The following is a 12099-nucleotide window of genomic DNA, read 5'->3' as shown; positions in this document are numbered from 1 at the left end:
TTTGCAGAAATCTAAAGTGTGACTGTTGCATTTTCAGGTTTTCAGTCGTGGTCTGCCTGCAGTGAGTTGGATGGGTGACTTACAGAGTCTTTCCTTGGGGCTTGCTGGGGGCTATCCAGCAGTGGCATAGGGCAAATAGTGGAGGGGGGGGAGGGTTATGGAAAATAAGTATTTTGCGTGTGTTGGGTTAAGTAGGGGAGCATCTTATATTGGGGTTGGAGGGTACAAGTGGGGTTGGATGCATGGTGCCTGCCAGGGTGCCTGATCCAGCTTCATATTCTTTTTTTTCTTTTACTTTGTGTTGTGGTTCTTGGGAATCAGTTTAACATTTGTTGAGGGGAGGGGGAGGAGTTGGTGTTTTTGGGGTGAGGGGACTAACAGTCACAGCCCCTCGGTAGGTAGGGGAGGGTGTGCAGGCTTGTTGGGGAGGGGAGGTTGGGGACCAGGAGGAAGAGTCTTGTATCTTGATGCCAGTGGTGGAGTTGGCAGGAGGGTTTGCTTGCATGGGGGTTTGTGCAGGGAGGTGGTGCTTGGAGGAGTGGGATAGGGGGCTGGTCTCTGGGGTGCGTTTTGGGGAATCCTGTCTGTGGGTTGGTTGTGTGTTGTAAGATGCTCTGAGCCTTTCAGACGGGGTAGGATACAAATCAAATAAAATGTTAATGCTAAAGTTCTTGACAACAGGGTTGGAGTTACGTTATCACCATGAGGGTCTAGGGAATGAGAGAAGCAATTATCTTTGCTAATAACTTTTGCTGGATCATCTATGTAGGTGGGAGAAATGAGATGAACTTCTGGGCACAAGGTGCCCTTCCTCAGGTCTGTACCTGGAAGCTTGGGTAACATTTCTCCCAACTATACAGTTGGTCCAATAAAGTATTACCAAAAACCCCTTGCTGCTTGCTAAGTTCTTTACAAACATTAAATAATCCTCCCTGAACCTCTCTGTTGATATCCTCCATGTACAGAGGCAATCAGGGGCTCAAAACCATTCATCTCTCCAGGTGCAGTACGTTGTGAAAGGTGAGATTTGGGACACAAGGATTCCTGGATCCCAGTTCTGTGCTGTGAATGCCAGACAGCTCACGGCGCTGTAGTTCTTGCAGTAGTAAAACTGTACCAGGGCACAGTCGCTAAACAACTTTTTCTTTTTCTTTACAGTAAAAAAAGCCAAGCTCCATGGATCCCCAGGTGAGTCAGATTTTTTTCCCTTGCCTCAAGCAATCCCTATTAGCATGTGGCCATCCCCACTTTTATTTTTAAGGCTGTTTAATAGTCTGTTCTGCTCTCCGTGCATGTAGGTAAACATTACAGTACTGAGCGTTTCCTTTTTACTTTAATGTCTTTGTCAAAGGTTGTGCCCACGAACTGCATATTCTTTTCATCTTTGGGGAGAGAGGACACTTCAAAGCTATTAAACTGTCGTACTAGCGGGGAAATTAAATGGATGAAAAGCTTGAGCTAACATTTATGGAACTATGATTGCTTTTTGGTGAAGCATTTGTTAACTGTCCAAGGTATTTGTATGTGCTCCTTTTCTTCCCATAGTCTCCTCCACATTCCTGATCTGATTTGGATTTCTCACACTCTTGTTTTCAGATAGCTGGCATGCCCAGGGCAGTGTGTGTGCACTCATCTTCCTGGCTTATTGCTTGGATCATGTCAACCCCCTCTAGCTTCCTCTTTTCATTGCCCAGCTTCTTGTCATTACCTCATTGACAAGGGCCTATCAAGGGCCTTATTTGTCTGCTTTGTAAACATTTTGACAGCTGCTCTGCATGGTCACCATCAGGGCTGCCAATCAAGGACAATTTTTTTTATGTCAGTTTACAAACTTTTTACTGATGACAACTTTTTTTTATTGTAATGCCTTACATAATGTAAATGTAACCCTTCTATTCAGGCCTGGGACAAAGACCAGGTTCAAAACTAGCGTTCAATACCAACTGTGGTATAAAAAAAATAAATTTGAAAAAAAAAAAAAAAAGGGTTGTCAGTAAAAAGCTTGCAGATTTATCAGTGGAAAAAAAAAAGTTCTTTGGTTGGCAGCCTTGCTTGATTTTTGTAGTAGTGTTTGTTTGCATCATGCTGCCCGCACCGCAGAGGTCCATTACTTGCTTCCACATCCTGTTGCCCCCAACCGTTCTGCCCCCTTTCCACCAGCCTTACCCCTGCTGGCCCTGCCCGGGCACAGAGCCCCTAAGAAGGACTGCTGTCTGTCTACCTACCTGTGACACGACTGTTGCAGGTAGGCCACGGGATGCAGCAGCATGTGGCTGGGGCCTGAATGCTCCTGTTCAGACAGCAGATAGTGCAACTTGCTTTGTCTGTCCTTCAGTGTTTACCTCTGAGAGACCTTTAAGCAAGGTCTGGGTTGCTTAGATTTTTTTTTTTAAGGACAGGTCAGTGCTTTTACAGAGATCAGGCAAGCACTTTTAGCCATATCCTTTTTTTTTTAAACGGACTGTCCCTACATTTAAGGACAGTTCTACCATCTCAATCTTCATTCAGTCCCTCACCAAACCCTTCTTCTCCCTTGATGCCTGCCAGACTGTGTGTTGACTGTGGTAGAGTAGGTTATGAGCTCTGGCTGTTCCTCTTCCTTCCTTTTATTAGCTGTACCCCACTCCAGTCAGTCCCCTTCACCCTTCCTCTGCCTCAGTTGCAAACAAAACGTAAATCGTTAGCCTAACAAAACTATCAGTGTCACGTGTGTGTTGCAGCCCATCCCCAGCCCTTTGTGTGTCTGTAGTGTGTAGACTCTCCACACGGGGCTGCCTCTACATATAAAACCCATTGCAAGGGGGCACTGACCCTGCTTGATGCCCTCGGGTGCTGCTGTAGAAATGTTTAATTCCTCCTACATGCCAGCACTTGGGGCTACTGACTGAGGGCCAGGCTACTGTTGTGCCGAGCCCTGCATATACAGTGCTAAACTGCCCATTGTCCCAGAAGTTTTGATGGTCTACAGGGCTATTTGTCCTGCTCCACTGCACTGCTCTGTGCCACTGTGTTCAACAACCTTGAAGTAAAATAGACAAATGTTTAAAAAAATCAAGAAGTGGAAGCTTGGCTCTTGGGGCTCAATAATGAGAACTTTAAAGGCAGTTGGGCTGCTCTGTACTGCAGCATGCTCCCACCCATACTGAGCTGCACGTGGCTTCATTTTCATGCCTGGTGCCCCTGCTGTGTGTCCATGACTCGCCTGGAAGGAAAGCCCACATTTTGATGATTCCTGATGTGGCTAAGGTCAGGGCTGGCGACCTTGCAGTAATGAAGGGTTGAATTGAATGTGGCTCAGCCATGTGGAGGTCAGGGGTGTGTAATTTTATTGTGCTGCTGACCTTTGACAGTGACATTAGTGGCTCCTTCACAGGAGTATGTGTCTAGCTGACAATGAATTAATTGGAGGTGCTGCTCTCTGCATAAATTTCAGCAGTTCGCCCCAGATCCTTGTGGTTTCCCAGTGGTGGGAAAGGCCCGTGGAGCACCCACCGTGGTGCTCACCCTATGCAAATGCTAGGGACACCGTCCCTGGCCTGGCACACCTGGAGGAGCTGGGGGGCAGGGGACAGGCAGTTCCTGCTTGTATACTGTATTGTAGGCAGGTCCTCCTCTCCTCCCCAGGCACCTTAAACTTAGAACCATAGAACATGAGGGTTGAAGGGACCTCAGGAAGTCACATCTTGTCCAACCCCCTGCTCCAAGCTGGACCAGCCCCAACTACATCATCCCAGCCAATGCTTTGTCTGCTCGGGTCTTCAAAACCTCCTAGGATGGAGACTGCACCACCTCTCTGGGGAGCCTGTTCTTGTGCTTCACCACCCTCCTTGTGAAGGAGTTTTTCCTCATATCTAACCTCAGCTCCCCTAGCTGCAGCTGGAGCCATTGCTCCCTGTTCTATTATCTGCCCCCACTGAGGACAGTGCCTTGGATGAACAGTCCATTCATCCAACCTGTACTTCCTTAGTTTGCTTAACTTCCCCACCCAACAAGGTTCCTAGTTGTAAAGTGCTTCCACCTGCTGTAATCAAGCAACAGCAGCACCACGCTGGTTGTGACGTGGCTGTCCTGTGAACCCACGCATGGTCAGGGACATGCTGATGCCTTTGTCCCAGTCCTGCTGCCTGATGCAGAATGGACCATGCTGCTGCTGCATGGCATCCATATGTCCTGTAGCCCACTGCTTCAGGATGCTCTTTGCAGTCTGCTGGGTCCTGGAGCTTGGCGAGATGGTTCCCCCCACTGCTCCAAAAACTAAAAACCAAAAAAAACCTCAGCTTGGGAGGCCACGAGTCCTATGTTACTTTGAGCTATCTGACAACATGTTTTCTACAAGCAGGAGTTCCTGTACATCACTGACTGCAGCTTGCTGATATGTATGGCTGGATTCTGGCTATGCCAGTGTAGCTTGGAGCGCCAGCCTGCAGTTTTGTTATGAACCTGAACAAACGTGCTATGCTCAGATTTCCTCTGTGAGCAGGTGCAGTGGGGACACTTGCTTAAATCAGGGCTAAGTGCATAGCCTTTGGGCTGGGTGAAGCCTGCAAAAGGTTAAATTGAGTCCCTTGGGCTCTTGTTTGGATGCCTCACCCCCAACCTTACTTCCACAGAGCCTCCAGAGCACCATGGAGTCCCAGGCACTCGGTGCAGCAGTGGCAGGGGGGTCTGTGGGATGGGCTGGAGCTTGCCCTGGTGCGGCCCCTGTGCCATGTGGCCCTAGGCTGCTTGGAAGTTGGATAACCCTGGCTTAAATGTCTCCTTTCTTTTGAAAGAATACATGTCTTGTGTGAAGCTTGGAATGCCTGATGGGAGTGCCCGGGACATTTGTTCTCTGATTGCTGGGTGTTTAAACTTTTATATCTGCCTACACCCAAGCTTCCTTCCTCTGTTACTAGTAAGGAATAACTAGCACCTTTAGAAAAGGGGTGGTTTGAGCTCGGGCCGGGGAGAAATAGAACAAGGTAAACTTACCAAGTTCTTTGACCATTTTTTTTTTTTCTTTTTGATACACCCAAACAATCACACGATGACAATGTAGCTTTTAGTTCAGCTACCTTACCTTAATTCACTGAAGATTTTTCTTTCTTTTTTGCTAATTTTGCCCTCTGTCATAGGTGGTGATCTGGATCCAGAAGTGCAAGCTGTTTCATTCCTTGTATGCACTTTTAGTTATTGCATCTGTTTAAGGGATGGACAGTGGTCCTGTTCTTTGGCTGTATCTTCCCCACTTGTCTTTGTACAGGAAGTCACTTGTTCTGGTTTGCTCTTCAGGATTTAATATATATATTTATTACATTGCTATAAATTGATAAGTAGTTATTCTCACTCTTAGATGGGAAGAATTTTTGTTTGCTCACCTATGTAGCTTGCACCTCCAAGAAATTGGGGATAGCCAAATAATTCACCTGCTGGCTGCATTTTTAAGTGTACTGTATATTAAGTCAGGGTTTTATAGTGTTGTTCTTGTGAAATATGGTGATCAGTACCACCAAATAATATTTGCCCTTTGTTTGTTTAGATAAATTTAATACATATGTGACCCTGAAAGTACAAAATGTGAAGAGTACAACAGTGGCAGTGCGAGGGGACCAGCCTTGCTGGGAGCAAGACTTCATGTTGTAAGTACAGTGTTAATCAGCAACTAAATGTGTATGAAACGCTACTGTGATTTAGCGGTTGCTTGTACAAACCTGGCTGTAGCATCCTTCTAAAGCGGGAAAATTGAGCACTTTGAGCCAGGACCTGTTAAATGAAGTCTGTAAGCACCATATATGTCTGTTCAGATGCACGTGCTACAGCAGACTTGTTTATTGCATAGGCCGTATAATCTTGATTTAAAAAAAATTTTGTATGAAGAGGTCTGTAAAATGACAAACCAGGTTGTCTGCTCTAGGCAGAAGTGCTCTTTGTATCTGGGGAGGGCAAATCCATGGACTCAGACAGTCAGTCTGGTACCTGTCAAGCATATAAGTTTCTGATCTTGTGTTTTGTTTCCAAACTAAGCCAAGCAGGAGTTCTCCAAGACCTCAGTTTTTTCACACCATCTGTAGGTGAACTATCTTTTGGGACTAACCAACCAGTGCTTTAGGATCCGGGAAGGTTGTTTTGGGTCCTTCCTTGGTGGAGTCAGCAAAGGAACTGTTGGAATAAACTACAAATGTTAAAAGCTGTTCCAGCATCTGTCACTTTGGGGAACTTTGCTCTTTATCTTGGGACAGAATTACGTATTAACCTTGTGCCCCAGTGTCCTAACATGTAGGATGGAGCTGGTGTGAGCTGTTCCTTGTGTGTGATCTGTCTGCAGCATAAGACTTTACCTGCATAACCACACAGACTACGTTAAGAAAGATTGGTCAAGGTGTATGTAGCCTGTCTGATCCCCAGGGAATGGAACCCCGTCTCCCAAATTGCATGCTCTCACTCCAACTACCTCCCTTACTGCCTTGTGGTATGGGAGAGCCTGGGTGGATGGTCTCAGTTCCCAGCCTGGCCAGGAGCTGGGGAGAATATTCAGGTGTCAGTTTTGGGCACCTTCACTTTGGACAAACAGCTTTGCCTTATGCCAGCCCCCCTTTTTCTTTGCTTGTGACCACTATCAGTGCTGCCATCTTTGTGCAGCTGGGAGCTGAGACGGGGCTGTTATGCCACTCCATCATTAGTTGCTAGGGACTAGGATCAGCTACCATTCTGCTTTCATCTCGGTGCTGACTGAGCAACCTTGCCAAGATGTTCCCAGCCTCACCTAGGTGACAGAACAGAGGGTCTGATGTAGGTTTTTAATGAGTGTATCCCATGTAGCGTAAAGCAAAAGCATTGCACTAGCCACTGTGTGCAAGGCTGACGCAAGAGAAAAACCTTCTGTTTGCATACCTGTATTGCTGTTTACCAGCCCAGCGTCTCTAATGTTCTGAAGCTGGATGAAGTGTATTATCAACGCTGTAGCTGCATGTCCCAAGGGGAGGCTGCCTGCAAAGCTGTATATGCAGTGTTTACTTAAACAAAAGATAGAATAAGGGGTAAAAAGCAAAAAATCAAAGGTACTTTCTTGGCTGGTAGATTTAGTCTGAGCTTTTAATAGTTTGTGCTGATGTACAGCTCCTTGTAAATGGCAGAGCAAGTCAGCCTCCGGTAAGCTCGTGCGTGGGATGTTTGAGCTTTGTTTATTTCCCAGACACATTACAGCACTTCCACTTGGGTTGCGGGAAGCATCCTCGAGCTCTGCAGCAGCTTTAAGCTACTTCATCTCCTCAACACAGCAGAAACTGTTCTATGACTACAAATGTTTAATACAATTATCAACTAAAACCAAAATCTTCTTATTAGCCCTAAAAGAGGCTTTCCAGTTTTAAGCTGAAGGTTATAAGAAGAAAACAGTTTCTTTTGGTTTGAGGAGACAGAATATTTTTTGGTCTGTTTTCTGGTTTGAAGCAATTCTTCTTCTAACCAGAAGGTGGAGAAAGGGAGATGTGGATGAAACATCCACATATCCACGGTAGCAGAAACTTCTCATTAAGATAACTCATGTATCGGTTCTTCTCCAAATTCTGAGCACACCTGCAGGGAGGGCTTGAATTGGATAAAAACTCTCTGAAGAGGCTCGGATAAGTAGAAGAGCCACCTGTAGCTTGGAAGCCATGATCTGAGCATTCCTGTAGGGAAGCTTTCTTGTTCTTCAAATACACAAAGGCGCAGCAAACTTTCTCCTTGTGCTGGGAAGCCCTTGATGTAGGACAAGGAGCCTGCCCACAGACGTTCCCGGGTGCAGCTTCCCTCCCAGGAGAGATGCATGCAATTCTGTACAGGTCGTATGTGAAGCTGTAGGACAGAACAGCTGTCCTTGTATTCAGCTCTAGATGGTAACTTCTCAAGAAGGCAAGGCACAAGGTGGTGTGAACCAAGGATGCGAGTTTGGGCAGGAAGAAGATTAATTAAGAGATTTATTCCTTTGTTCACTAGGAGGAGGTCGTAGAAATCTTATCTGTACCACTGATCACAGAGGTCTTGGCTTGGCTCGGTGGGCAAATATGACACAACTGTCATCACTGCAGTTGCGAGCTATTAACCAAAGTGCTGTAGCACCCTGGGGTGCCCTGAGCTCCTTTCAAGCGTGTTGCAGGGTGCCATACAGTGTTGACACTGTTAGGTTTACAAGTGATTTGTAAGGTAAACCCAGAGACTTCAAACAGAAATCCATAGTTGTCTTTGAGTTTTTGCAACAGAAAAACTTCCCTATTTTTCTGTAATCAAAAGAAGAGTGAAAATGAAGAGCTGGCATTTTTCATGGGGGCCTCAAGTCTGTCCAGGCATGCCTCAAGTCTCAAAAGGTTGAGAACCACCGCTGTTCTGGCTGAGAGGCATGTGTCTCCTTGCTTTGAGAGGAATGAATGGAGCCGATTCAGGTATGCTGGGAGGCTAGCTATAGTCATGTCACCCTCTCCTCTATACATGGCTGCTGCTGCCACCAGAACGTCCTGTCACAGGGATGCTGTCAGATTATAGTCACATTTGCAGGGTGCCTGTTGGCTCCCCAGAAGCCTCCTTTTGTTCAGACAGGGGCCTCTGCTGGCAAACAGAAGGGCTTCTCCTGCTGCAGCATGGGTCTGAATGTGGACATGCTTGCTGGACCTCTGCTGGCAGAATTGCATAGTGGAGTCCAGGCCTTTATCCCAGCTCAGGATCCCTTTCTGGCTAGGAACAGACCTTGTATTTGTGCTGGGGGTAAGTTGTGCCTGTGGCTATATACAGATGTCACCAAGTGAAGTGAATTGTCTGTGCCAGGATGCATCCAAGCACAGCTGATCTGCTTCACTGGGAGATGCAGATGTGGTCCTGGGCCCCTTTCGCTCCCCGGCTCCAGGGACCCATGCTGTGGGACAACTGCAAGTAGGGGAGCTCTGGGTTCACCGCTTGCAGACACACTGTCTGGGAATCCACCAGCAGCGTTCCCCCCCGTTTGTAGAGGCATACCCTGGGTCGGGGCATGGCAGCATGATATATGTGCTGAAGGTATCCCCTGCTGGGGGATTCCCAGGGGCTGCCTCTGCAAACAGGCGGACCTGGGCAGGCACTTTCAGGGCTTCAGGGGCCTGATCCTGCACACCCAGGAATGGACATTCCTAGGCTAAACAAGTCTGGGCCCCTGGACTGGAGCTCCAGGAGTGCCTGCCTGGGGCAGCTGGAGAGTACATGGCTCTGGGTTGCCTGTGCTTTCCTGCCATAAAGCAACCAGAAGTGTGCTGCACAAAAAGGCACAATTTTGGACTGGCTTGTGTCACAGCCATAAATTTTGGGCACTAATTTTGTGGTGCAGCAAGGGACACAGGCCTCTTTGCTTTGGGACTGGCATGTACACACATCACCCATCTAGTCAGGGCTTTGCAAGTGGCTGACTGCACAGTGCTTTCCTGCCATTTATTCAATCCCGGGACAGTCATTCAGATGGACTTTGATATCCCACGACAAACTATTAAGACTTCATCCTGTGAACCTTTTTGGATTTGTCCTGGCATAATGAACGTGGCTGTCTGAATGATTACACTTTGTCCTGGGCTATGTAGCCTCTGTGATGTCCTGGGTTATGTAGCCTCTGTCAGCGTGGCTTCTGGGTCATGTGGAAGTTACCAGATGGTATGTCAGATTTACCAAACAATGATTGGATATCAGCTGGAAGAAATTTTCCAGTCTTGTGTGGAAAAACAGCAGGTACATAACTTCTTCCAAGTGTGTTACCACTCCTACATTTTTTTTTAAATGAATATGGCTGTAACTCAAGGCTATTTTCCCCAGTGGAGTGGTTCATTTGCATGTGAATGGTTGTCCTTCAGAGTAAAAAGTGAAGTTTGCAGCTGCTTCCTAGTTTCTCCTCAAGTTGTCTGTTTTCTTCTTGCAGTGAGATCAGCCAGCTGGACCTGGGCCTCATTGTTGAAGTATGGAACAAAGGGCTGATCTGGGACACAATGGTTGGGACTCGGTGGATTCCACTGAAGACCATTCAGCAATCTGACGAGGTGAGCAGGCACTTAACACTGATCTGGCCTTTCAGATCTTTAGCATGATATTTTTCTCTCCTAACCACGTCAGTCTGCCATGTCAGTCACATAACTACTCTATATTGGAGGCTTCTCTGAGAAGCTGGGGAGAGCATGAGGGCCTGTATTCTTGGACTACAAAGACCACTGACAAACAATATTGTATCCCTTTTAGCTCTGTTTGACAGAAGCAAGCATATAAAAATGACTTAATGTCTGGAAAAAAGGCTCTTTGGGCACCTGTACATGTTGCAAGGTTTAATCCTCATTAAATAAAATAGGTTTATAAAATTTTAATTTGTTTATTTTGGAGTATTGCATCAGTGTTTGCACGCACTAGTTTTTGAATGAATTAAGCCCGGTCCCTAGCTGGTACCTCAGGAGAGCAGGATGGTCTCATGCTTCATCCCCCTGCCCAGGGTCCCCCACCTCATGTCCCGCAGGGAGCTGACAAGTGGCACAAGGAGAGAAGAAAAAAAAAAGCGGTAGCAATTCGAAGGGGTGAACTACAAAAAAATCAGTGCTGTCTGGTGGACAAGGAGGTTTATTACATGTCTTTGAGTACCTTTGTGTTTGAACACAACGAATTCATGGACATAACACTTTAATTTGCGGCAAGCCAAACTAAACTGTGTCCGAGGAGTTTTAGTTTCATGCACAAGAGACTTTTAAAGCATCCAGAAAACCCGCTCGTGCAAACTGTTACGCTCTTGCAGTGCAAGAAAGGGCAAAAACATGGTGTGTACAAGTATCTTTTGAGAGCTGAATTATAGGCCACTCAAATACTAGCTCCTTACAGTTAAAAAATATTGCGGCCTACCTTGGTGATGTCTAAAAGTCTTTGTACTAAAGATAGGGTTATTATGGCCCTTTTAACAGAGAGGCACTAAGTTTTCAGTCCCCGGCTTGAGGACTCAACCACTTAATATTGCTTTTACTATATAGTAGTGTGGGTACCCAAAGTCTCTTTAAATAAAACTACACAACATAGTTGTGGTGATTTGGAAAATATGGGAATTCACGAACCCTTAACTACTGAAGTCAGAAGTTCTCAAGGCTGGATTGATCCTGCTTATTCATTTATATATATCCCATTTTAATGTTTCTGGATATTATTTAAAATGCAGAGATGACTGAGTTAGACCTTGTAAAGCAGGAAGCAGGCTTTAACTTTGTCAGGCAAATTAAATATCCACAAGGAGATGGGAGGGAAACCAGATCTCTGGCCTCACAAATTGGTTCTGGCTAAATTCTCTTAGGAGTCCTGACTGGTTGTTTTGAATACTTCACGTGAACTTCCAGCCAGCAGTGAATAGTTTCACTTCTGTTCCATTTTTAATTTTTAATTTCCTCATTTTGGTGGAGGTCTGGAAATGATCCTGTAGAATCTGTTTATGCGAAGCTCCAGAAATTTATTGGTGATGGGAATAGTGAAGAGAATAACAATGGGCCTCTTTTAGGAGTCGAGGCTTAGTAGATTGTCTTGCTAATCTTATTGCTCCTGTTGGGTTGTCTTGGGACTCATTTCACTAACATGTCTAATAGAATTCACTACATGAGGATGGCTACCTGGGTGTAGGAACAGGCCCAGAGGGTTTTATATATGGCTTATGATTTGCAGGAGGGCCCTGGGGAGTGGTCTATGCTGGAGGCAGAGGTTGTGATGAAGCACGATGAGATCTGTGGGACCAGAAAACCAACTCTACATAAAATTTTGTTGGATGCAAGATTTGAATTACCTTTTGGTGAGTGTTTTTGCTGAAAGCTACAATGGGAGGGAAAACACTTGATCTCATTAGTCTCTTCCTGAAATACTTCAGTGCAGGTGAAACTGTAGTTATGACTGTTTCCTTGTTAATCCTTCCTTACCTAGATAGTTAATGTAAGAGGGATTGAATAGTTAACGCAAGAGGGTTGAGGGTCTCTGTGCTGTAAATCCTTAGCTTTGCATCTGCTACTGTGAGTAGAAGTGCCAGAAGTTTCAGGAGTACGTGACAAGGTATTTCTGAAGCAGGGAATAGTCATTTCAAATCAATTGTCTGCCAGTATTTTTTTTTTTTTTTTTTTCCAT

At 45.9% G+C, this 12099-nt stretch overlaps 1 protein-coding gene across 1 annotated transcript in view; it reads left to right on the top strand.

Moving 5' to 3' along the window:
• Nucleotides 1-957: 957 nt before the first annotated feature.
• UNC13B (unc-13 homolog B) overlaps nucleotides 958-12099 on the top strand; it is a 339671-nt gene continuing 328529 nt past the window's right edge. Inside the window, exons 1-5 of the mRNA XM_019518288.1 lie at nucleotides 958-1006; nucleotides 1159-1188; nucleotides 5519-5618; nucleotides 9890-10007; nucleotides 11650-11773. Of these exons, the coding sequence (XP_019373833.1) occupies nucleotides 958-1006; nucleotides 1159-1188; nucleotides 5519-5618; nucleotides 9890-10007; nucleotides 11650-11773 (421 nt within the window). The remainder of the gene's footprint in view (nucleotides 1007-1158; nucleotides 1189-5518; nucleotides 5619-9889; nucleotides 10008-11649; nucleotides 11774-12099) is intronic.

This window comes from Gavialis gangeticus, unplaced genomic scaffold (genome assembly GCF_001723915.1).
Source record: "Gavialis gangeticus isolate Ggan-Ray unplaced genomic scaffold, GavGan_comp1, whole genome shotgun sequence".
NCBI classification, from domain to species: Eukaryota; Metazoa; Chordata; order Crocodylia; family Gavialidae; genus Gavialis; species Gavialis gangeticus.
Note: the sequence above shows the minus strand (reverse complement) of the source record. Positions and strands in the feature narration are given on the sequence as shown.